The sequence below is a fragment of the Trachemys scripta genome, chromosome 1 (genome assembly GCF_013100865.1).
Source record: "Trachemys scripta elegans isolate TJP31775 chromosome 1, CAS_Tse_1.0, whole genome shotgun sequence".
In the NCBI taxonomy this organism is placed as follows: Eukaryota; Metazoa; Chordata; order Testudines; family Emydidae; genus Trachemys; species Trachemys scripta.
Genome location: NC_048298.1, coordinates 108,703,311 through 108,730,682, shown reverse-complemented (window position 1 = coordinate 108,730,682; position 27,372 = coordinate 108,703,311). Strand labels below are relative to the sequence as shown.

The following is a 27,372-nucleotide window of genomic DNA, read 5'->3' as shown; positions in this document are numbered from 1 at the left end:
AAGCTTATTGGTTTTATTGACATTACTTTAAAAAATATTTTGTGGAATAAAAGTTTACTGATTTGAATGCCTCTGACACTTTTCATGGGCAGGCAGGTATAGGCAATCGTGGCCAGTACAGCTACTGGAAAAGTCTGTTAACGTGTATAGGGATGGAGTGGAAATCCTCCAGGGACATCTCCAGGAAGCTCTCTTTCATGTACTCCCAAAGCCTTTGCAAAAGGTTTCTGGGGAGGGCTGCCTTATCCTGTCCACCATGGTAGGACACTTTACCACGCCAGGTCAGTAGCACGTAGTCTGGAATCATTGCATAACAAAGCATGGCAGCGTATGGTCCCGGTGTTTGCTAGCATGCAGACAACATCCATTCCTTATCTCTCTTTGTTATCCTCAGGAGAGTGATATCATTCACGGTCACCTGGTTGAAATGGGGTGATTTTATTAAGGGGACATTCAGAGGTGCTCGTTCCTGCTCAGCTGAACAGAAATGTTCCCCGCTGTTAGCCACGCGGTGGAGGAGGGGTGAAGTGATCATCCCAGAGAATTGTGTGTGTGTGTGGGGGGGGGGGGAGGGGGTAGTTGGGTTTGTGCTGCATCTGAACCCGGACACCACAGCCCCTCCTTTTACATTGTAAACCCATTGTAAATGGCCAACCCAACGGGTGCATGGTATGGGAAATAAGGGCGCTACTGTTTGAAACCATTCCCCCATGTTAAGAAGGTTAAAAAAGCCAAAAGACTCTGGATTACCATGGCTGCCTGCAAGCCGAAATCTGTTGCCTGGCACTGCGTGAATGATCTCTCACACCAAACCGGCAGGCCCTCAATATAAGAGGAAAAATGCGACCTTGTAACGAAAGCACATGTGCTGTGTAATGTGAACAGCAAAATTCAACGTGAAAGAGTGCACCCATAGTTCTCTAAAATGTGTCTTTTTTAACCACCTCTCCCTTCTCCTCCACCAGCTGCAAATGTTTCTTCTTCACAGAGGCTAGTGAAGATTAGAAGGAGAAAACGGCGGACTTGGGATGATATGTTCTCGGAGCTCCAGATGTCCTCCCACGCTGACAGAGCACAGCAGAATGTGTGGAGGCAGTCAATGTCAGAGTGCAAAAAAGCACAATATGAACGAGAGGAGAGGTGCCGGGCTGAATCGCGGGCTGAAGAGAGCAAGTGGCGGGCTGAAGAGGATAGGTGGCGTCAGCTTGCAGACAGAAGGCAAGAGTCGATGCTCCGGCTGCTGGAGCATCAAACTGATATGCTCCAGCGTATGGTTGAGCTGCAGGAAAGGCAGCAGGAGCAGAGACCGCCGCTACAGCCCCTGTGTAACCAACAGCCCTCCTCCCCAAGTTCCATAGCCTCCTCACCCAGATGCCCAAGAACGCGGTGGGGGGCCTCCGCCCACCCAGTCACTCCACCCCAGATGATTGCCCGAGCATCAGAAGGCTGGCCTTCAGTAAGTTTTAAATTGCAGTGTGTCCTTTTCCTTCCCTCACCCTTCCTGGGCTACCTTGGCAGTTATCCCCCTAGTTGTGTGATGAATTAATAAAGAATGCATGAATGTGAAGTAATAATGACGTTATTGCCTCTGCAAGCAGTGCTCAAAGGGGGGAGGGGAGGGTGGTTAATTACAGGGAAGGAGAGTGAACCGGGAGGAGGGGGAGATGGAAGGTTCATCAAGGAGAAACAAACAGAAGTTTCACACTGTAGCCTGGCCAGTCACAAAACTGGTTTTCAAAGCTTCTCTGATGCACACCATGCCCTGCTGTACTCTTCTAACCACACTGGTGTCTGGCTGCGCGTAATCAGTGGCCAGGCGATTTGCCTCAACCTCCCACCCCACCATAAATGTCTCCTCCTTACTCTCACAGATATTGTGGAGCGCACAACAAGCAGCAATAACAATTGGAATATTGGCTTCGCTGAGGTCTATCCGAGTCAGTAAACTGCGCCAGCGCGCTTTTAAACGTCCAAATGCACATTCCACCACCATTCGGCACTTGCTCAGCCTATAGTTGAACAGGTCCTGACTACTGTCCAGGCTGCCTGTGTACGGCTTCATGAGCCATGGCATTAAGGGGTAGGCTGGGTCCCCAAGGATAACGATAGGCATTTCAACATCCCCAACGGTAATTTTCTGGTCCGGGAAGAAAGTCCCTTCCTCCAGCTTTTGAAACAGACCAGAGTTCCTGAAGATGCGAGCATCATGTACCTTTCCCAGCCATCCCACGTTGATGTTAGTGAAACGTCCCTTGTGATCCACCAGGGCTTGCAGCAGCATTGAAAAGTACCCCTTGCGGTTTATGTACTCGGTGGCTTGGTGCTCCGGTGACAAGATAGATGGAACCCATATCCCTATCGCCCCACCACAGTTTGGGAATCCCATTGCAGCAAAGCCATCCACTATGACCTGCATGTTTCCCAGAGTCACTACCCTTGTTATCAGCAGGTCTTTGATTGCGTTGGCTACTTGGATCACAGCAGCCCCCACAGTAGATTTGTCCACTCCAAATTGATTCCCGACTGACCGGAAGCTGTCTGACGTTGCAAGCTTCCACAGGGTTATCGCCACTCGCTTCTCAACTGTGAGGGCTGCTCTCATCCTGGTATTCTAGCGCTTCAGGGCAGGGGAAAGCAAGTCACAAAGTTCCATGAAAGTGCCCTTACGCATGCGAAAGTTTCACAGCCACTGGGAATCGTCCCACACCTGCAACACAATGCGGTCCCACCAGTCTGTGCTTGTTTCCCGGGCCCAGAATTGGTGTTCCACAGCATGAACCTGCCCCAGTAACACCATGATTTGCACATTGCTGGGGTCTGTACTTTGTGAGAGGTCTATGTCCATGTCAATTTCCTCATCTCTCTCGTCGCCATGCTGCAATCGCCTCCTCGCCAGGTTTTGCTTTGGCATGTTCTGGCTCTGCATATACTCCAGGACAATGCACGTGGTGTTCATAGTGCTCATAATTGCCGTGGTGATCTGAGCGGGCTCCATGATCCCAGTGCTATGGCGTCTGGGCTGAAAAAAGGCACGAAACTATTGTCTGACGGAGGGAGGGGCGAGTGACGACATGGCTTACAGGGAATTAAAATCAACAAAAGTGGCTGTGCATCAGGGAGAAACACAAACAACTGTCACACAGAATGGCCCCCGCAAAGATTGAACTCAAAACCCTGGGTTTAGCAGGCCATTGATTTCATGGAGGGAGGGGGAAGCAAATGAATACAGAACAAATCTGGTCCATCTATTTTTTACATCTTAAGCTGGCAGCAGACGGTGCAGCATGACTGATAGCCATCGGCATCTTCTGGGTGCTTGGCAGAAAATGCTGTATTATGACTGCTAGCCATCATCGTCAAGATGGTTCAATAGGACTGCCGGCAGGACTGAGTCTCCAGCAGACAAAACATGTCTGCCCAGGTGCCTCTGACTGAACTCACAGAGGAATATGACGACAGATATCAATCGTAATACACCATCCACTGCCAAAAGGTAATTAGCTGCTGCTGTGTAGCAATGCAGTACCACGTCTGCCGGCACCCAGATGACATATGGTGACGGTGAGCTGAGCGGGCTCCATGCTTGCCGTGGTATGTTGTCTGCACAGGTAACCCAGGTAAAAAGGCGCGACTCGATTGTCTGCCGTTGCTCTGACGGAGGGGGAGGGACCTGACGACATGTACCCAGAACCCCCCGTGACACTGTTTTTGCATCATCAGGCATTGGGATCTCAACCCAGAATTCCAATGGGCGGCGGAGACTGCGCGAACTGTAGGATAGCTATCCCCAGTGCAACGCTCTGGAAGTCGACGCTAGCTGTGGACACGGTCGGCCGACTTAATGCACTTAGAGCATTTTATGTGGGGACAAACAATCGACTGTATAAAACCGATATCTATAAAACCAGCTTCTATAAATTCGACCTAATTTCGTAGTGTAGACATACCCTTAGAAGTCTAAGTTTCATGAAAAGCCAATTGGACTTAAGCTCCTAGGTCACTTGTGAAAATTCTACCCTGATTGAACAGGAGATTGGCAAATAACTGCACTCTGGTACCACAGTGTTGTTGGGTCTGTCAAGATAGACAGACAGACTTCAGAAGTTTTCCTAAGTGGCTTGCTGTTCTTTCAGCGCCTGATTCGGAGAGGTGTTTGAGCACCCTCAACTCCCATTGACTTTATAAGAATTTTGTGTGCTCAGCACCTCTCAAAATCTGTCCTTAGGGGAGGGGAAAGGGGAAGCAGAACTGAATATTACAAGGCACTTAGCAATGTTCAGCCAAGGAAATTGCTCAATTGGCTGAATATTTCCAACCAACTAATTCCGCTCAAAGGCCTCTGCCTTGATCTACTGAGTTTTAGGACAGACGCTTTCATTTTCAGACTTGAAGGGAGAGCAAAGCAAATTGCTTACCTGTAATTCCTGTCCTCAGAAGATAGTTATTACAATAGATCTCATTCCCAAATACACTCTTGTGGGTCCAGGTCTTGTGCAGGTGACTGAATGTGGAGCATTGAGCGATTAAGCCAGGATTTTAAAAAGTGTGGGGGGGAGGGGTGAAGTCCTGACACTATTGAAGTCAATGGGAATTTTGCCATCGACTTCAATAGAGCCAGGAATTCACTCTGGATACTTAAATTGAAAATCATGCCAAAGTGCCAAATACCCAGCAGCTTTCTCTAGACTTTGGCTGCTCAGCACTTTTGAAAGTCAGGTCAATTATTCAGGTGTCTAAATATGAATGTAGGAGCAAAATTTCAGACAATGACTTTTGCAAATAATGGCCTAAAATTCTGACTTTTTTTAACCACTAATGAGGCATAAGCCCTAGAAATGGTCTGCACTTTTCTTGACATATAAGTTAAAATAAAAAACAAAACCCATTTCTCTCCATTGTTCTCCGGAGAAAGTGGGTGAGAGGGAACCTATTATACTGGAAAAACACCACTCTCTCTTTAAAGTTGAAGCTGCATTTCCAATTAAATCAAAGTTTGATTCCCAACCTCCAAATTTGACATAGGGGCTCTTTTAAATAGTCTTAGTGCCATGTGTCACCTACTTGACCGCAGAGTAGCCTCTCTTGAGAGGACACCACCACCACCACCAACAGGCTAAGTCTAAGTAGGGGAAGAATAGTCTTGGTTAACGCAGAGACCTGGGAGTTGAGAGATTTGGGTTATGACCTAGGCTCTACTACAGACCCAGCAACTCATAGAATTGGTTCCCAAAACCTACCCATATCCTATGCCACTTCGTAAAATACTTCACCCATTCCAGAGGGTTGGAAATTTTGGAACCCTGTTAACTCTTTACTATTCAGACTGTTAAGTCTCTATGTTGCTGTAAGTATCTTAAAGTCAGTATACCTTTGCTCTTCAGCTCTGTATACTCTACTACATAAACCCGTGCATGTTGTTTAAGACATCTGCTGACACAGTTGAAATGTCAATGTTTATAGGGTTTCAACATGCCAACTATTATAGCTATAACACTTGTCATAGATGTGTACAGTAGTCACCCTTAAAAGTTAGCATTTGCTAAACAAATACCACTCTAAGTAGAGCAAAATAACCATGGCATCTCAGATACTACTTTATGGCAACTGACAAACACAAACTTCTTAATGGTGGCCAATGTATCTATATAACATGACAAAGTCAAAGGATGGTGTGGCTACAAGGGCACAGTTAAGATTCTTTGGATCACCTTAACCCTAAATGTCCATCATTTCTGGTGTTTTTTTCCTAGTGTTTTTTCTAAAGTGTAACCTGAACTTTGCATTACCTGGCTTTCAGAAGCTGATGGTGTGGGGTTTTTTTAGTTAAAGATTTTCCCCTTTTGTTATTGATACTATATTTACAACCTTAATTCCAGCTTGCGAGGGAGCAGAGAAACGGCCATCCGGCACAGCAGGGGTTAAAGAAAACCTTTGGATTCAGCTAGCCCAGCTCCGCTATACCTGTGGCCAATGGCAGACCTGGAGTGGGGAGGAGGGGAGAAAAGAAGGGAGCCAGGCTCAGTTGGGGGCTGACTGGCGAGGAAGCAGGAGCTCTCTGCCTGCCTGAAGGGACAGATCAGCGACCTGCCAGCCAGAGCAGCTGCTTAAGACAAGTAAGGGCTCCGTGCCAAGGGGAGGCTGCAAATAAGCCCCAGCACTCGGGGCAACTGGTCATGCCCCAAATTGAAGAGACTGGTCGGAAGTAGCCCAGGGAAGTGGGGCTTAACTCCCTGCTGGAATGGGAGACCCCATCATCCCTGTTTAGGGGTTGATCTATACAGGGCCCTGGGATGGGACCCAGTAGAGAGGAAGGGTCTGGGTCCCTCTACTATGGCCTTGGGCCTTACAGACTGAAAGACCAGTGATCTAGCCACTAGGCTGCCTGGCCACAGAAGACCCTACTACTGAGCTTAATGAAGATTTTTTGTCTGCAAATAATTTAAAACTGAGAACAAGAACAACATTTTTCTCCTTCTAAAGCAAGTGTTCTATATATCCACACCCTGAAGACTAAGAGTTCCAGAGTTGTCCTGAAGAACTAATGCCTAACAATTTGTTATAATTTGAGGCCTCGATATACTGTACTGTATGAAAGGAAAAAAAATTCAGAAAGTAGCTCAAACCAAACCAAAACCCAACAGCCAAAAGCTAGATTGCTGTAGGGAATCTATGAAAAATGAAGCAGTCACGGTAGAAGAGCATTTATTGGTGGCTATATGCTTTTGGCTCCTAATAGTAGGTGAAGAGGAACTGATGACAGGGTATGAAACACTCAAGATACAGTCATGTGAATGATGCAGGGACCCTAGAGTGCAGAAACTCAGGGATGGTCTATTTAAAATCTACCATTAGAGAAAATAATTATAATTTAGGCGATTCATTTCATATGAATAAACAGTGTACAATGCCACAAATGCATCATTATTTATTATGGATTGTCTTGTTCACCTTGCTTTGGATTCTCTCAACTGAATGGCCTGTGGGTCTCCCTCAAATACACAGAGATACAGCTCTCAGATACTATAGTGATGGATACTATTGAAATATGACAGACAGATATACTCTTTGTATCAAATACTGAGAAATTTTGCCTGGTTTCAGTTTTTTCCCCCCACTGTTTTTGTTAAAGTATATTCTTGTTTCAAGTAAATCTAATTTTCATTTTGCAAGACCCAGATTGCTCTCAAATATTTTCATCTCTGTCTCTTATCTTAGTCACCAGGAAGGAACTGGCATCACAAAGTTAATCTAAATTTAAAAGAGTAAAAAGACCATCATTATCTGTGTGAGTCCCATCTGTGTGCAATGGACTCTAAATCTTCAAAGAGAAATATTTTAAACCCTAACCCAGTGGCAGGTAGAATGTAGTTTCAGGATCAAGTTTAAAGGGAGATGGGGGTGTTGATTAACAGCACAAGCTTGCCCCAATCCAGATCTCTTCCCCATTTTCCTTAGAATATTCTTGTGTTAATTTTACCTTGCACTGAGCCTCAAGTTCTATCTATACTGAAATTCCTATCATACTGGGGGAACCAGATGTAATGTGGAAGTCTCTAAACATAGTTATAATCCAGACTCTAACAGTAGTCAGGATTAAATCATGTTTTAAGTATGTTCCTTGACCATGCTGCAACCCTGCAGAAGTCCAAGGCAGTAGCATAGTTCAGAAGCCCAGGTAGGTCCAGTTTACAATGAAAGATCAATCCTTATTTTAACTCTTGTTGGACTACCATGCTGTTACCAGGTCCCCAAACATAATAGGAATTACAGTATGGGACCTAAAAAAGCTGAAGGAAGCTGAATGCAAGTCTTCTAGTTAGGACTAGGATCAGGACGACAAGTTAATTTTAAGGTTAATATCAAGATTAAACATAGAATTTAGGTCATGATTAAGATAAATATGCAGGTCATTATCTAGATCAATATCAGAATTAGGATCAGGATAAGAATTAGGGTCAGGATGAGGTTCGCAATTAGGATTAGAGTGCGGATCTAGAAGGATTTTCTGAACTTCCTTATGAAATCCATGGATCTCTTCATTCTAGTGCCTTTGTTAACAGAACATGGTTATCTTTGCTCATTAGAAATATTGCTGCATTAGTAATTTGGATTTGTGTGAGATAGTTCACACATCAGGAGGGTCACTCAATGACACCCATCTAAACAAAGGTACATTGCAGATTCTCAAACAAAATGCCATCTGCCATCTCTTAACATTTTAATATAATAGAAAGTTCACATTTAAATTTTAAAAAATATGCCAACTAACAGCTTCTATGTCATCCCATTGACACATTAAATTAATTAAAGCCATTTATTATTAACCCTTCCATTACCACACATAACCAGTAAGCAAAACCAGAGACCAAGCCAGAACTCCATATTCTCAGCATGGCAGGACAGGACTATTGGTTCCAGGGATTGGTCATTTTCGGATACGTACCCAGTACAGTACATCTGTCCAGCCCTCCATAGTGATGCACTGAAACACAGTTAACATGGCAAAGGCAAAGTTGTCGAAATTGGTAATGCCATGCTTGGGCCCCTCCCATCCTGGTTTGCACTCAGTGCCATTCTGACACTGCCGTCCATGCGCTGATTGAGGGGCACAAGGAGAGGCTTCCTCTTCTGCTGGTGTATCATAAATGATGGGAAAACAAGAATGAGAGAATTATTAAGTACTGCATGAGTCACTGGAAAGGCAAAAGAAGGATACTTGCTTTTGACACCAGACTTTTGCAGTGCATTTGACACATTATTTGAAGGAAAAAAGGAAAAAAATTGTATTGGTTTTAACCAGGCACCGGTGCATTTTTTTTTTAATTTTGCAGAGGATAGACAAGCTACCAATTATGACCATCAAAATTGTCATTTACATTTTTCAATACACATCCTTCCACAAACAAGAATCAGTGCACTCATACATAAGGAGATGTTAGGTTACGTCTATTGCATTTCTTGGTGTGCACACTGCAACTGTGTTTCCATTTCCATATTCACGGGCAGTCTGGGTTAACTTAAGGTCACTTATGCCCCCTAGCATTGAACTGACTGAAGCTCTCTTCCTGGGGAGCACCTTACCTCTAAAGGAGCCAAACTTCAGGCTTCAGTGCTATGGAGCTGCCAAGGGATGCTGGACTAATGTTAAACTGCTGTGATGCATTTCTGTAGCTTAGAAGCTTTGTGGAATGTTATCCACAGGTCCTGTGGTGCTCAGAAGCTCTGCAGGACCGTAACTTCTGATTAACCCCTTGCCTATTCTATATAGGTTTGGGGTTTCTCCCAATTTGTAAAATTAAGGACCCAAGCTACTCAACTCTCTGGTGCATTAAAAAAAGCCCATGAAAAACATTTTAATACATACAAATAAACACAAATACTAATATTGGGATCCTAGTAATACGTAATGAGAGTGATTGATCAGTAAGAGTACAGTCCTGCTGTCTTTATTCAGGCAAAGCTACCATTGAAAGCAGTGGGAGCTTTGCCTGGATGAGGACTGCAAGATAAGGCCCTACATTTAAAATAGATATGTGGGGGTTTATTTTGTTTGTTTCTATCTATTTTGTTTGTTGCTACTATCTATTTCATGAGACAGCTTGTTCTTGTGAGATTTCCAAAAGTTCTGGTAGAGTTTACACCAAAGTACATCAGGAGTAGCAAGATCAGAATCAGGTGCCTCTTCAGTAGTTACCATAGAGAAATATATATATTAACAGAGCGTAAAAATCCATGGCAGGTCATTACAGTTCTAGTACATTTTCAAGCAATTGAAATTTGCTGACTTTATAAGAAGGTAAAAACTAGAGAACTCCTGGGGCAATTTCCTTCTGTATGATATTTTCTTGCTATATGATCGTGACTGAGAAAGAGTCATTAGTACCCAGCATCTCACAGTGATCACTGGTGCTCAGTGATCAACAGCAGATGAGTAGATGTGTGAGTGACAATATACTGGATTTTCTTAGGAGGCATTTTCTGATGGATTTTGTGTGCAGGATTCCTCCTATTAATTCATTTTTTACTTTCAGAGTAGCTGCCTTTCTAACCACAGCCACATCCTGAGAGAGAAAAAGGAAGGGCTGATCATAGATTAGAAACTCCTCTGCCATGATAGTAGTTATTAAAGTTTACAGTATTGTATATTTGGGGACTGGAGTCGTTATAGAATAGGTGAGTTGTTCAACTCTATTTTTCTGACTCAAATACAACTCAGTCTGCTGGTGAGAAAGTCATTACTGTCTTATTGCTTTAGTCCATGGGAAATGAACTGGAGGTCTCAGCCCAGCTGCAAATGGCAAACATTCACATGAAAAAGCACCACCACGCTCAGTAGGAATTGACAACTCTGCCGGAAGACTCAACAGAAAGGCCAAAGACTGCATGGGCTGTGGAGACTGAGCTAAACTCTCACCCTTATTGCTGGTTCTCCATATCAAAGTTGAGTTCTATTTATAGGGCAAAGTAGAAGGAGTTCCATTTTTGATCCCCATATCGTACATGTTTTGTGGAGAGATAGAGAACTCCTATCTCTAGTGCTGGCACTTAGGCACCTTTCAACAGCGCTAAATTCATTTAAATGTTCTAATTGAGTGAAAGTTACATTATGTTGGGAAAGCCTCACTTTGAAAATATTTGTATGTAGTCTGCTGTTCCTTCCCTCTCACTTGTGTATCTGTGCAGAGAGTGCCTTTAATATTGCTGCTTGGTCACACCCTTGCAACTTGGTCCTCTGGAGGCAATCAGCCTGCTCGCTCTCTGTCCCCCACAAGCAGAATGCCTCCAGCAACTGCTGTTGGTGCAGCACTCCTCCACGCACATGCTAACATGACCAAGCCAGTGACGGTGAAGCCCATAAAGGTGCCCTAACAAGCTTAGCTTCTGCTTCCTTGACTCACAGGTCCACAAGGACTCTTAAGAATGAGGACTTAGAGAAGAGATGAGGCTTAAAGAGAATGACCAAGGAAAGAACCCAATTCTGGTGATGAATCAACTGGGAAAACAGAGGAGGAAGGAACTGGCTCGCATAAGGAAAATACAAAGGGATGTTTCTGTTTAGTTCATTCCTTCATCTGCATTTGTTCTCCTTTGGCTGTATTTCTAATTACATTGTCTGTTTATGGACAAATATCCCTCTGCTGAACTGTTTAAAGGCATCTGCAGCTTCTTCTGAGACAGTAAAAAGAAAAAAATGTGCAAACTGCCTTAAATACCAAGGGCCACAAGTTCTCCTCTTTGGGGACAGAAGTAGAGCTGGGGAAAAAAATTTGGCTTGGAAGTTTTTTCCAGTTTAAAAAAAAAAAAAAAAAGCAGATTCAGCAATACTGAAACTTTTCAAAAATTTAATCAGATTGCTTTGGTCAAAAAAAAAAAAAAAAAAAACAAAAAAACCCATATTTCTTATCAACATTCCTGAAATGAGACGCTTCAGTTTGAAATGACTTTGTTTTGAAATTTCCTTTAGTTTAATTTTAATTTTTATTAAAAGCTCAAAATCAAAACAAAGCTTTTGGTTGACCCCAATTTTTTTTTTTTTTCACTTTTTGATTTGTAAAATTTTTTTGAAAAAAAAAAATTGTTTTTGGTTTGACCCAAAACTAATTTTAAAAATAATTTAAATGTGCCACCGAACCAAAAAAATCCATTGTTTTCACAGCCATAGGCAGAAGCCCACAGACATCTGCAGAATGGGCACTTCCCATTTCCCTAATGCAGCCTCACAGGCATGTCCTACACCGGGAAAATGCATTGTGGCAGAAAACATGTTCATTAAAACATTTTAACTACAAGGGTGTTAACCATCATTTTGCCCTCAGTGTGGGCAAAGCAGTCTTATTTAAAAATGTGTTAGTTGGTGATGGTTGGCTCTAGATCCTTCTAAACCTGGAAAATCCCATTAGAACAATTGCAAAAATCAGAGTGTAGGAAACTCAAGCTTCCGCTTAGCTCAGCAGTGAGGGGTGCTATATAGATGTGTAAATTAGACAAATACTGTAGCAGACTGTTCTTTTTGGCTCTAAAGCTGTCCATAGGGCCACTCACACCAGCATCACACAAACATACACACACACACCAATCACGAAATTCCCAAAATAGTTAGAAGGAAATTGTGAAACTGAGTAAACCCAGCGCAGCATCTTGGAGCAAAACCCTAGAGTTTTTGCTTTCTTCTATCTGGTAAATCAGCAGCACCCAAGTACCTCCCTGCACTATCAGGGCCAAATTTATTGTTGCGCTACACCTTTGTATTGTCATATACACACCAGTGCACAGATACTGCCAGCTGGATGTTTAAACACTACCAGATTATAATAGTAGCATTTGACACCCTCTCCATCATGAAAACTGATAATTTGTATCCTTTGTTAACTGGTTAAAAGATAGGAAACAAAGGGTAGGGATAAATGGTCAGTTTTCAGAATGGAGAGAGGTAAATAGTGGTTTCCTCCTGTGGTCTGTACTGGGACCAGTCCTATTCAACATATTCATAAATGATCTGTAAAAAGGGGTAAACAGTGAGGTGGCAAAATTTGCAGATGATACAAAACTACTCAAGATAGTTAAGTCCCAAGCAGACTGCGAAGAGCTACAAAAGGATCTGAAAAAAACTGGGCAACAAAATGGCAGATGAAATTCAGTGTTGATAAATGTAAAGTAATGCACATTGGAAAGCCTAATCCCAACTATACATATAAAATGATGGGGTCTAAATTAGCTGTTACCTTTTAAGAAAGAGATCTTGGAGTCATTGTGGATAGTTCTATGAAAACATCCACTCAATGTGCAGCGGCAGTCAAAAAAGTGAACAGAATGTTGGGAATAATTAAAAAAGGGCTAAATAATAGGACAGAAAATATCATATTGCCTCTATATAAATCCATGGCATGCCCACATCTTGAATACTGCATGCAGATGTGGTCACCCCGTCTCAAAAAAGACATATTGGAATTGGAAAAGGTTCAGAAAAGGGCAACAAAAATGATTAGGGGTATGGAATGGTTGCTGTATGAGGAGAGATGGGACTTTTCAGCTTGGAAAAGGGATGCCTAAGGGGGGATATATCATAGAGGTCTATAAAATCATGACTGGTATGGAGAAAGTGTTATTTACTCCTTCTCATAACACAAGAACTAGGGGGTCACTAAATTAAATTAATAGGCAGCAGGTTTAAAAACAAACAAAAGAAAGTATTTCTTCACAGAACACACAGTCAACCTGTGGAACTCTTTGCCAGATGATGATGTGAAGGCCAAGACTATAACAGGGTTCAAAAAAGAAGTAAATAAATTCATGGAGGATAGATCTGTCAATGGCTATTAGCAAGGAGGAGCAGGGAACGGTGTCCTTAGCCTCTGTTTGCTAGAAGCTGGGAATGTGTGACAAGCGATGGATCACTTGATGATTACCCGTTCTGTTCATTCCCTCTGGGGCTCCTTGTATTGGACACTGTCGGAAGACCGGATACTGGGGTAGATGGACCTTTGGTCTGACTCAGTGTGGCCATTCTTATGGTTTTTTACACTGGGGTAAATGTTCCACAAGGTGCAGGGCAATAGTGAATCGAGCCTCCAGCCCCCGCCCCATGTAACACAACTCTTACCCGGTAATCCGCCTTGCAGGAAGTAGCAGGTCTTGTGCATCTTCCCCATGAATAGCTCCAGTCCAATGATGGCATAGATAATTATGACAAACAGCACCAGCAGGGCAATGTGCAGTAAGGGGACCATAGCCTTGATAATGGAATTTAAAACCACTTGGAGACCTGCAGGGAGGGAAGAAGGCAACACTATCAATAAGAGAACAAGCCAAAGCTAATTGAGCCATCGAGGACTGTAAACTGAAGACAAATGCTTCATTTGTATTGGGCATATAAAACCAATCCCCCTCCCCCAGCATTTGATAAACTGATAATAGTCACTTACATTTATACAGCACCTTTCATCCAGAGGGATCCCAGAGTATTCTACAAACTCACCACAGCAAACCTGACTTACAAAGTAAACTACTGAAGGGATCGCTTCACCTACCACTGAATGCTACCACCTCTGGGATGGAAAACAGCAGCTGTTTCTGCAGATTCCCAAAAAATCAGTTATAAGGCGTTCCTCAGGGGATATATGTGAGAGAAAAGGGGTAAAAAGAACAAGAGAAACAAATCCAGAACTCAGCCAGAAGAAGAGCAGCAATGGGTAACACCAGTGAGCCAGATGCCTGGAACTAGCAGAGCAGTTCTTGCAGTGTGGAGAAGGAAGATAGCGTCAAGGCTCTTTTCTGCTCCCCAATTCTTGGGCTGACTGGGGGCCAAACCAATCTCTGGCACAATTTAAAGCAATCTAAGGGCCACCCTAGGTTATGTTGACTAGAGTGATCCTTTAAAGACTGCTCTGCTGGCTGAAGATTGCCAAAGCACCCTGCACTTCATCTTTGCCCCATCCTTTCAGCCTGACAAGGAATGCTCTCTACTCCTATTGGATGAGACAGAACTTGGTGCTGGTTTTATGTCACCCGGGCCTTCCCTCTGCAACAGGGGAATCCCCAGATGCTGTGTCAGGGTAACTCTGTCCTCTTTGCCAACAGAGATGAAAGGTGAGAACATTTTTTTTTTTTTTTTAAACACAGAGGGAAGAAGACTGATTCTGTGCTTAAGGCATAGGTCTGGGCATAGGTGCTGACTCTGTAGGTGCTCCAGGAAAAAATTAGTGGGTGCTTAGCACACATTGGCAGCCAAGCTCTCCCTCTCCCCCCTGTGCCTCCTGCCCACCCGTGGCTTTGCTGATCAACTCCTCCCCCACCCTCTCAGCGCTCTTGTCCACCTCTGGAAGGGGGTGGAAAGAGGCAGGAAAGAGGCGGCGCGGGGGTGGGAAGAGGCGGCGCGGGGGTGGGAAGAGGCGGCGCTTGTAGGTCTGGGAATCAAGAAATCTGGGTTCAGGGTTCTGGCTCTGCCATAGAGTACGACAGTGGGAAGTCACTTATGGGCTGATTTGCAGAGGGTGCTGAGCATCCTTAACTCCATTGGAAATTGATGGGACCTGAAGGTTCTCAGCACCTTGGACTTCTCTGTGCCTCAGTTCCTCCACTTCTAAAACACGAACAATAATATCTACATCACAGGAACGCTGTAAGGTTACTGGAAATTCACTAATGTTTACAAAGTTAAAAAGCCTCATTTGGATGGTGAAAATACAATAAATAGCACAACATTATTATGCTATTAATGTTGGAGCGCGGAGAGGGTTCCCAATGGGCGTCTTAAGTATCTACTATCCTTCAGCTGAGAAACAGCCAGTTCACAATTATAAGCTCCTTAGGGTTTGCAATAGCTGTTAGCCTTGAATTAACCCATTCATGTCTCCTACAAATTCTGTCATCTTATCAAAGAAGTTGATATTAGCTGTGATTTCTGAAACATGTGATTCGAGCTGTAAATGTCTGCTAGCAAGTGAGTTTGCAATAACCATTAACTTTTCAAATCTATTGTCTGAGATCTAGGCATTTTAATTTTTACTACTGTTTTAACAACTAATTTAAATGCATTCTAATGATGATACTACATTTCTTAATAAGCATTTTCACACTTATGTACAAACACTGACACAGACTGAGTCTTCTAATTTGCTCACCTGATCATCCCAGCACCTAGTAAGAATGACCAGAGAAGATGTCAATAGTCAGGCTAATTGGATGGTTCATTCACTTGTAGTAACCTGAGTCAGCTGTCAATATCACTATACTGATAACATTTTCAGAGAGCACTTCTTGAGTGGTTATAGTCACTTGGTTTACAGTTTTATGATTCACACCCACTCCTAAGGTGTACTGTATTCAGCATGGAATACCCTGCTTCTCATATAGTAATCCGTAAATGAAATACAATATTGATGTTATCAAATGTTCACCTCACACTAGAGGAAGGATGTCCTGCCAGCTCAGTTGTGGCATTCCCACTGGGGATTAGCTATGGATGGGTAGCCATGCTCAGGAGGAAAATATGGCTATGGCCACCTAAAAGATCAGTTATTTTCTGAGCCAGTCAGAGATGATTTTCTTTTCTCTGATTGCTCATTTTGTTCACCCTACCAGTCTGAATTACCTGCACATACAGAAAATTAACTGTAGTCCAGGTCAGAGAATGATGCTAATTTATTCCAGACAAAAATTTCATCCCAAATATTTTTAGCAGTCTCACAGTAAAATAAAAACCACTTTCCCACTCCACAATGTAAGATCACTACATGGGAAATGGCAGAAACCCTGAATTTATCTAATTCTAACACTTTTATGAAACTTCAGATTTGGATCCAAAATTTGTGGGTTTATAATATCCTACAAGTAAGCAAAGGAAGTTCTTAATTGTCAATGACTTCAGAGGCCTCCCCAATCCTAAATGTAGACAAGACTTGGAGGTCAAGTATTATAAGACCCTAGTCTCATATTATTAATAATTAACTATTTTTATTAATTTATTTAACATTCATATGAGGATTTCCCCAAAGCATTTGAGAGGGTATTAAAGATAACCATAATGATGGTTAAAAAGTGCTGTCTTTTTAAACATACAAAAAGCCACTCCATTAAAGTGCTCAAGTGTACTGCAGATATACAGGGTAGACAATGTCAATTCAAACCATTGCACCCTTTGTTAAAGTGGTGATTGTAAAAAATTGAAAGCTTTTACCATAAACAGGAGATGGTAAGTGTGATGGTCCACGCCCCTAGGGTGGCCAGAGTCTGTAGCAGCCAGACTCTGTAGCGCCACCCTTCGGTGCAGGGCGGCGTGGCCTAGTGGCCAGAGTCTATAGCATTGGGGTATGGCAGCCCAGTAGAGGGGCCCGGGCCCACCCATGCTTTTCCTCCTGCCGGGAGGATCTGGGTGAACTGTTCAAGCGCCACCATCTCCGCCACCTGGGGCCCGGTCAAGCCTTCTGGGTCTAAGCATCTTCAACAGAGATCCTGTATCCGTTGGGCCACAGTCTGAGGTCGAGCCCCGTGGGGGTACTCTTCTTTACGGAGGTGCTGGCAGTATGTCTCTGGGCTAATGCTGGTCTGGTCTAAAATGGCCGCTTTCATCCAGGGGTACTCCAAGACCTCTCAGGGATCAAGGTTATGGTAGACCGTCTGCGCCTGTCCCATCAAATAAGGGGCTAGCAGTGCTCTGGGGGCCACTGAGTAGCAGTGGCAACCCGAACGTGACCAGGAATGCCTCAGGGTTGTCACCTGGTCCCATCTTAGTGAGGCGAATTGGTAGCCCCACTGAAGCCTCTCCAGATCCCGCTCCCGTAGGTGTGGGGGCTGGGGCTCCCAGTGGGCGCAGTAGAGTTGCCACTTGTTGGACTAGACATTCCTGTTGTAATTGTTGCTGGGCAGCCAACTCTCGAAGGAGCTGCTGCTGTTGTTCCTGGTGCTGGGTCATCTGCTGCAACAGGTGAGCCTGTTGTTGTCGCTGGTGGGCTGCCTGCTCTTGCTGATTCTCCAGTATCCACTTTACAAACTTCTCTGTATCCATCTTGGACGGCGGTGGGGATCCCATCATCTAGATTCCCTCTACTGGACCTTTCAGCATTTACTCATAAATACATTCTAAAATTAAACTGGAATGGTTTGTTGTCTGGCAAGACCAAACTCCAGATTCTGGATTTTAAAAAGATGATACCGTCAACTGTCCCACTACAGCAGAGTGGAGAGCTGCATCTTTACACTCATAGGTGCTGCCGCGCCCTCTGGCTTGAAGTAGTAATAAGAACCCAAACACATGGTTTCTGCACTCAGCCCCCCCACTATAAAAACTGTTCCAGAACCACTGTTTACGCGGCTTTATAAAGGTTAGTGATGCCATTCACTAATGCAGGAGAAACACAGAGCCATGACCTTAGGTCTGGCAAATGAATATGAAATGATGTTCAAATGTTTGTTGTTTTTCAATACATTTATTTATTTGTGGAAACCACCACAATGTGCTACACACTCTTACACATTCATGAAGGGATGGTACCTGCCCTGAAAAGCTCTCAGGAATGGATAGACAAACAGGTGGATAGAGGCTAGGGAAGGGGAATCACAAAAATAGACTGTCATTTTTCAGCCTACTCTTTTATTCTGGTAATAATTTAAGATCTTAAACACCTTTTAGTGTTTATTTCCAAAGCACTTCAGCTTACCTTTAACAAACTAGTGTGGCTGCATGCTGTTACCTGAAATTGACTCAATAAATGTTTCAGCAAGCAAAACATGTTAGCTGCATTCTCTGGGCTTCCAGACTACAGGATTTATTTACACTGATAAAATGTTAAAAATATTTATTATATAGGAACATCATCACTTTTTTTTGCCAGATCAAGGTCCCTATGACCTTCTAGAGGAAAGCAAAGAAGCAAGATTTAGGGTACAAAAAAACTGTATACCTGTGGGAGGGAGTGGAGTCAATATAGCATGGTTCCTCTTCAAAGCTAAGGACAGTCCTCTGTAGGTTTAGGCAGGGGTGAAAGTAGAAATAGGGACTTACCGGTACGGGGCTGGGTTGGGGCCGGCTCTGGCCCCCGAAAGGGGTGGGGCTTTGGGCGGAAGGGGCAGGGATGGAGGGTCAGAGCCAGCCCCGGCCCGCCCTGTACCGGTAAGTGCTCTCCCCTCCCCCACCGGGGTAGCAACGGCAGCCAGGGGCTCCAGCAGCAGTTTAAAGAGCCCAGGGCTCGGCCGCCGCTACCATCCCGGGCCCTTTAAACCGCTGCCGGAGCCCCCGGCTGCCGCTGCTATCCCAGGGCTCCAGCAGCAGGGCTCCGGCGGCTATTTAAAGGACCCGGGGCTCCCCTGCCTCTACTGCCCCAGGCCCTTTAAATAGCTGCCAGAACCCCGCTGCTGGAGCCCTGGGGTAGCGGCGGCGGGGCTCCGGGGGTTATTTAAAGGGCTGGGGCTCCTGTTGCCTCTACTCCCCTGGGCCCTTTAAATAGCCGCCGGAGCCCCACCGCTACTCCAGGGCTCTGGGGGCTATTTAAAGGGCCCAGGACTCCCCTGCTTCTACCGCCCCAGCCCTTTAAATAGCCCCCAGAGCCCTGGGGTAGCGACGGCAGGGCTCCGGCGGCTATTTAAAGGGCCCAGGGCAGTAGAGGCAGCGGGAGCCCTGGCCCTTTAAATAACCCTGGACCCCCGCTGCCGCTACCCTAGGGCTCCAGCAGTGGGGCTCTGGCGGCAATTTAAAGGGCCTGGGGCTCCAGCCACTGCTGGGAGCCCCAGGCCCTTTAAATTGCCACCTGGGGAAGCCGGGCCGCCCCAGTACTGCGCACCGGCTCTTGCCAGTACGACGTACTGGGGCGTACCGGCTTACTATCACCTCTGGGTTTAGGATGCCAGAGCTGTGGTGGGAGGGGTGGATTCAGGGAGCAGTTGCATGATACTGTATATTCCCCTCAGGACTATGCGATCGATCCTGTGAGGTGCACTCTAGCTCCCAAACAGTTAAGAACATTTTTAACTTTAAGCGTGTGAGTAATTCCCCTGAAGGCAATGGAGCTAGTGACATGTTGTAAGTTAAGCATGTGCTTACGTGCTTTTTGCACCTTGCAGGACTGATCCCTACGTAGATTTCTGACTGGAAATCTGCACAGGAGTTAAGGCAGAATTATCTCACATAGAGTCAACCTCCCTGGCTATTACTGCACTACCGTAGAGTGCAGAGGAGCACTCTGTGGAAGCATGACTCCTGAAGACCTGCACTGTCAGAGGAGGGGGAGTCTGGGTCCTCTGTTCATCTCCTGCAGGAGCAGACAAAATGGCTCAAAAGAGAACACTGGAGCCAACCACTGAAAATCCCTTGGCACTGCTGCTCTGTGAAACATATCCAGGGAAACTAGTAGAATGCTGGTCTCAGAGAAGGCAACTGGGCCTTTTAAAGAGGAGCTCTCTTTGGCAATTTCACCTACCTTTTGGACCAAAGCTGGTTTACTGGGTGTGGTGTTTTCTTCTTTTAATCTTATTAATCAACCATTTTTTTCCTACAAAGCTTTCAGTCTGAACTAGCCCGCAGCACTCCCTGCCTCAGTTCCTTGTCATGTTATTCAGGGCTAGATTTGTACTCGGACTCCAGACCTGCCCAAGTGAGTAAGAGTTCCCATTGCACCTTGGCTTGGGACCAGGCACACAGGAAAAAATGGAGCTACTCACCACTTACTCCCTGGAGCAGGTAAATGGGAAATGGATTGGGTAGAGTTGTGACTCTACTCCTGCCCCTATCCTGGCCAAGCAGCTAAGCCAGTACCAGGAGGAAGAGGGAAGAAAGCGAGGGAAAAGGATATGGGCAGTAGTAACTTGCTACTGGTATCGTCCAACAGAAAACTACCACCTGGGATCAAAGACGAAACTGAAGGAACTGAGACTCAAAGAGGTGTTTGAGTCAGAATGGCTCTGGGGGCTATTCCTGAGGTGATACAGTTTATGCACCATTCTTTATGGTGCATTTCTGTGATGACTCATTTGAAGAAAGCATTACAGTATCATTTCCAAAGCACGAGATGGATAATCAATAACAGACCACAGGGTGGGGGCTCATCAGTGAATATACACAGGGCTGGGCTAAGAAATTGGGGAATGCTTAACTGATATTTGTAAGAGCTGTGACAAGATGGTCAATATAGTATGGTGGGTCCTGCACTTTTCTTGGTGGGGGTAGAGGGGCTAAAATACAACCCCTTACCCCTGCTCTTGGGGCACCAAGGGCCTCACTAGTGGCCCAGGAAGGTGGTAAAGGAGGGAAGCGGGGGAGGGGTCTGGGTTTGCTCCTCACTCTGAGTCCCAGCCCCTCTCAATTCCTGCAGGTTCTTACCCTCTTCACCCTTGGGTGGGGTACCTTCAGTCCTTAAACGCTGGGGCAGGGTCTCCCTTACTCCGGTTTTCTGTTCCTCCAAGTCTAACAGCACACCTCCAAGCTCCAGACCTCTCTCCTTCCCCCTGACTGCCTGAAGCAGGGAGTTTTATTAGGTTTCTAACAGGGCCTTAATTGGTTACAGGTGCTCCAATTAAGCTGTAGAAACCCTCCCTAGTCTACAGGGAACCACGCCTTAATTAACCTAGGGTTTATATACTTCCCTTCTACCACTTCCCACTGCTCCCTGGCCCTCCTGTATCATAGAGCATAGCAGATTTGATCCAGATTTCAGAGGAGGGTTGGAAAGTGACACAAATAACTCCATTATTTGGTCAAAGTGTCAAGAGACAAAAGCAGGCCATTTTAAATTAATACATTTCAGGAAATGTATTGAGGAAAGTTTCCAAGATTTTCCTCGCAGACCATTTTAAATGAGTACATTTAAATTGTTTAGTTCAGAATAGTCCGACAGCAAAGATTCAGGAAGGGAAGGTCAAGCTTAACTAACCCTCTGGAGTCTTTGATGATATTACTGCCATGATGGATAATGGAAATTCAATGGACGTGGCATATTTTGGTTTTCAAAAGGTAGGGCTGTTAAGCGATTAAAAAAATTAAGTGATTAAGCAATTAAGCGCACTGTTAAAAAATAATAGAATACCATTTATTTAAATATTTTTGGATTTTTTTATATTTTCGAATATATTAATTTAAATTACAACACAGAATACAAAGTGTACAGTGCTCACTTTATATTTATTTTTATTACAAATATTTGCACTGTAAAAAACAAAAGAAATAGTATATTTCAATTCACCTAATACAAGTACTGTGGTGCAATCTCTTTATACTGAAAGTTGAACTTACAAACGTGGAATTATGTACAAAAAATAACTGCATTCAAAGATAAAACAATGTAAAACTTTAGACCCTACAAGTCCACTCAGTCCTACTTCTTGGTCAGCCAGTCACTCAGACAAACAAGTTTGGTTACAATTTGCAGGAGATAATGCTGCCCACATCTTGTTTACGTCACCTGAAAGTGAGAACAGGTGTTCACATGGCACTGTTGCAGCCGGCCTCGCAAGATATTTACATGCCAGATGCACTAAAGTTCATATGTCCCTTCATGCTTAAACCACCATTCCATAAAACATGCGTCCACGCTGATGACAGGTTCTGCTCATTAACGATCCAAAGCAGAGTGGACCGACACATGTTCATTTTGATCAGGGGTCTCAAACATGAGGCCTGCGGGCCACATGTGGCCCGTGGAGTTATTTCCTGTGGCCTGCCAAGCTCTCTCCCCCCCCCCCCCCGGAGTTTCTTCCTGCGCCCCGCCCCCCCCCCCCCCCCCCCACCCCGGAGTTATGTCCTGCGGCCCGCCAAGCAGTCATCCGAGATTGCTTTAACATGAAATGTATGGCAGAATGTGGGTAAAACAGAACAGTAGACATACAATTCTCTCCCAAGGAGTTCAGGCACAAATTTAATTAACACATTATTTCTTTAACGAGCATCATCAGTATGGAAGCATGTCCTCTGGAATGGTGGCTGAAGCACGAAGGGACATATGAATGTTTAGCATATCTGGCACATAAATACCTTGCAACACCAGCTACCAAAGTGCCATGCAAACGCCTGTTCTCACTTTCAGGTGACATTGTAAACAAGAAGAAGTCACTAGTATCTCCCGTAAATGTAAATAAACTTGTTTGTCTTAGCAATTGGCTGACCAAGAAGTAGGACTGAGTGGACTTGTAGGCTCTAAAGCTTTACATTGTTTTGTTTTTGAGTGCAGTATGTAACAAAAAAAATCTACATTTGTAAGTTACACTTTCACAATAAAGAGATTGCACTACAGTACTTGTATGAGATGAATTGAAAAATATTTTCTTTTATCATTTTTAGTGCAAATATTTGTAATAAATAATAATAATATAAAGTAAGCACTGTACACTTTGTATTCTATGTTATAATAGAACTCAATATATTTGAAAATGTAGAAAAATATCCAAAAATATTTAAGAAATTTCAATTGGTATTCTATTGTTTAACAGTGCAATTAATCACGAATAATTTTTTAAATTGCAGTTAATTTTTTTTAATTAACCACATGAGTTAATGGCCATTGATCGACAGCCCTAGTATTTGGACAAGGTTTCACATCAGAGTTCAATGGTTAAGGTCATGGAGTAGGAGGCAAAATAGGACACAGGATAGAAAATTGGCTTAAAGTGCAGAAGGCAAAGGAGAGGCAGTGGTGGACACTTTCAGGATGGAACACTGGTTGTTTCAGGACTAGTAATGTAGTTTCAGCATACACCCTTTAAAAAGTCATGCGTGTTGGTAAAATGGAATACTCTTGGTTCGTGTGCTTCCATGGTGTCATATCTTCTTTATGTTTTCTAATTTTTTTAATTGATTTTCAAATTGAAATCTACCCAAAAAGAGAGGAATAGAAACCAAGGGTGTGTGTGTGTGTATACAATTATTTTATACTTATAGAGTCTTGTAACACAGTCGTTGCCTCAATCCTTTTAAGCCAGGAAGGAATTGCAAAACAAAAACAAAACCCAGCTCGTTCTTCAGACTGTTTTCTTCCTAGGAGGCAATTCATCTTTCATTGTTCCCTTTTTGTCAGGGCGACCTAACTGAAACAACCACACAATAAGAATTCTGTGGCCACATGGTCCCAGTTTTACCCTGTGTAAGGAAAAAGAATGGATAAAGAAGAGGGTGTGCTATGATCCACTCCCTTAGGCTCCAGACCTCTCCTCTCTGTTTGGAAGAAACTCCCCTTTCTTGGGACCACCTCTGTACCCCACTGGAAGCTTTAGGGGTTTTGTGACTTCCTTTAGCATGAGGCTCAGCTGTCAGCTTCTCTTCAGGCCCACACCTAAGGCAGTCCCCCTATGGGCTGTGCTATTCCAATCCAGTGAAGGTTTAACCCCTTTATCATTCAACAGTGGGGTACCTATACCCCGTCACAAGTCTTATATACATAGTCTTTCATCCTAAAAGATTATGCTTTGCAAACAACATAGCATCGGTAAAATTCAGTCACATCTGGGCTGCAATGTAGCAGCCAACTGCACATAACATATTGAAAGCCATTAGAGGAAGACTATTTTGGCCAAGAACACAGGACAAATGCTGTAAGTTAACTGGAAGAATATCTTGAATTAAGCCTGGAATGTGCCTTTAACCTGCAGCCGGGCAGAAGGGATGCAGATATTTATTACCCTATCAGGGGTTCTAAGAGTTGTGCTGTCACTGAGGTAGGTACAATGCGTGCAGGAGCTTTGGGAGCTTGCAGGCAAGCATGACTGTTGTCATACCCTTTCCCATGATGTAGCACGGACTTCCAGCTCTCAGTGTGGGGCCATGATTCCTCTGTGGACACTTCTATCAGTGCTCTCCTTGAGAAGTCTTGGTGCTCAGTACAAGCACTAGGGCTGTGTCTGGTCCCTGCACATGTCCACCAATGGAAAGGCTTTTTGTGCCCTCCCCCTGCACATCTACACAGAGACAAACAGTCTGGCCCCAAGACTGCAAAATGACTCAGTGAGATGATCCAGTCACACTTCTACTCTGAGCCTGTTCTCACTCAATCACAGCTTTCTCAGAAAAGTACTTTAGAGGTTGGAACTCAAACACAGAAGCAAATTTTGGACCCAATTACTGAAACCAATGGGAGTTTTGCCACTGACTCCAATGGGAGCGGAATTGAGCCATTTGTTTAGAAAGTTTGACATACAGCAATGCAGCCAGGCTTGAATTATGTGAGCATGAAAAAATATGGTTAAGAAATGTTTTGGTTGTTATTTGTACTCAGATAATAATAAAACAGCTTATAAAACAACTTTTAGAACTCTAAATGCAGCATGTACATAGCTCTGAAAAGGGATTGCATGCTTTGCCTTATTTGAAGAAAGAGGGTTTTGAAATAAAGGATTGTGGCAGTTTCAAGATTGTGCTCTGAGCATTGGATACTAATAGAGATCGGCCCCAGGCACAAGATTTGGATCAGGATTTTGAATACATCAAAGTTTGAGTGGAGGGCTCGTGGAGTTTAGGTTACAAGCATCTTTCCCCAGTATGTTTGTTTCCTCAGTTTCGGGGAGCACATCAAAATGTTATTTATATACGCTTCTCACTTATTCTCTTAGCCCGGGAAAATGTGAAAGGATTTTAGCCCTTATGGTTTGCATTCAACAAGTTTATATGTCCTCTAAATACCACAGACTTTTTTATGTGGGGTGAGCTCTGGGCAGTATCCTTTTCCTGCAGCAATAATCCTCCTTAATGCTGCAACTTGTCACTTGCACAGAGGTTTGTAAAACGTAAAAGCTAACAGTATAACAAATTCAAACAATGATCTTGTAAATGTAAAAGTACATTCTGGGATGAGTATATTACAGCAGTCTTTACTTCCTGGGAAGACTGCAGCATTTATTGGTGACATGTTTTAATCAAATATAGAAATCTTTCTGGGGAACTATTAGGATTCTACACTTCAAGCCTATCTCTACTACCACATCAGCCGCTGCTCCATTTTGCTTTCTTGTGTAAGAAAGTGAAGCAAAACTGTTGGCTAAACTCCAGAACATCATCTTTAGAGGACTAGTTGCACAGAACCTCAGTGTGATATTTGAGGGAAAAAAGATTATCTGACCTGGGAAAGCAACAGAAAACTCATTTTGCCACTTCCTCTAGCATATCTACACTGGTCACATAGAAAAATTGAGACTACCATCCAAACACAGGGTAACAATTTCAGAAGTGCCTAAGGGGTAAGATAGCCAGATAATTAGGTACCTAGAGATGCAGATTCGCACCTAGAGGGATTTTCAGATGTGACTAAGCAAGTCAGGTGCCTAACTCCCATCAGACTTCAATGGAGTCAGAGGCACATAATCTGGTTAGGTGCTTTTGAAAACCCTGTTAGGCCCCTACCTGCATCCTTAGCTGCCTAAATACTTGTGTAAATCTGGCTCTAAATCACTTTTGAAAATGTTGACCTTTGCCCCCACTATTATCTATTTTTTATTATTTACATGATAATGGCACCCAAAATGTGTTAGCCAATGTAGAGACACATAGGAAGAAACAGACCCTATCCCAAAGAGCTTACAATCTAAAATATGACAAAAACATTCATTAATAATGGAGGGAAGAGATACAACATACAAAGTGCTCCATGGCACATCTGGTACATTCAGATTTTGTTCTGAGTTCTTTTTCAAATATGACCAATGACCTGGAGCAGAGCCGTCCCTTGGGTACTGTGAATCAGGGTGACCGCTCTGTGCCCTACGCTTTGGGGGACCCCACCGATTGGCCAGCGCAGTGGGTCCGGAAGTGATGGGTTGCTCCCGGAAGTGACGGATTTGTCACTTCCGCCCCGGGTCCTGCACCCCCCTATGGACAGCCCTGACCTGGAGCCCAATTCTTATTTCCTACCCTGAATAACATAAGATTCTGGATGCATCTGAGGGGTGAAGTGACCAATACACATGCTCAAGCAGAAGAAATGAAATCTTTTTACAGGGAAATCAGTTAACTAATATCTTTGCAACTGGCAAATAATTTAAAGAATGACTGTTGACGAGTAACTATTTTCAAATCCTGTCCTGTTGTTTTAGATATGACGTCCTGAATGGTTGACTAGAGGCAATTTTCTCTTTCCTTTCCTTTATATCATTACCATTACTTTTCTTGTGTCATAGAATAGTGTAAGACATCTTCAATACATAGTAACTTTGTAACATTGAAATTACTACTGAAATGGACAAGATAATGAAGGGATTATAGCTAAACCACACAGTTTATGATCTTTGCTGTGTTACATCCTGTACACATAAATTTGTTGTTGTTTTTTTTTTAATTCTGGAAGCTGTAATAAGTTACATTTGATGGTGCAGTGGCTGGATCCTTGAAAACAAACAGCTAGAGCAATCTGAACAAGCCGGTTTTTGAAAACTAAATGGGTTTCTGAAATTTTATGAATTAATATTCCCAAAAGGGTCAAAACAAACTGTTGTCAGCTACATAAATTTAAATGGATAAAGGAATCTTTAAAATATTTAAGAATAAATATTGTGACAAAAGATACAAAACTTCTTAAGACAAATTACCCTTTAATGTGGAATAAAAATAATGAAAGTCTTGGAAGAACGGAACAAATAAGGAGTTTCTTGGCTAGGGAGGGTAGCCTCAGTGAAGACAAATGTCCCCCCAAAGTTATTATTTTTGTTTTAGTGCATCCCTGTTGGTATCCCTGGCATGACATTAAAAACATGGCAGGATGTTAAAATTTATTCAGAAACATAAAAGACCAAGGATGAGTTCTAAAGTTCTGAATAAGCCCGCAAAGGGACTAGCTTTCTCTAATTTCTCTTATTGTTGTTATTATTATGTTTAAAATTCCTGTTGCTGAGGCTCTCTCCCTTAGCTACTTTCATTAATAATCAGGAATTTATCCCTAGGAAATATCGAAGTGACTATTTGCTGTGGGT

General features: G+C 43.6%; 1 protein-coding gene across 17 annotated transcripts in view; it reads right to left on the bottom strand.

Annotated features, from left to right (window-relative positions):
* The window catches only part of CACNA1C (calcium voltage-gated channel subunit alpha1 C), a 724,164-nt gene that overhangs the window by 218,520 nt on the left and 478,272 nt on the right, over positions 1 to 27,372 (bottom strand). For 16 of the 17 annotated variants that reach the window (XM_034781034.1, XM_034780951.1, XM_034780978.1 and 13 more), the window contains exons 6-7: positions 13,601 to 13,762; positions 8,444 to 8,631 (exon numbers count right to left, since the gene is read on the bottom strand). In XM_034781034.1, coding sequence (XP_034636925.1) covers positions 8,444 to 8,631; positions 13,601 to 13,762 — 350 coding nt within the window. The remainder of the gene's footprint in view (positions 1 to 8,443; positions 8,632 to 13,600; positions 13,763 to 27,372) is intronic. The other variant, XM_034780958.1, reaches the window with a different exon arrangement.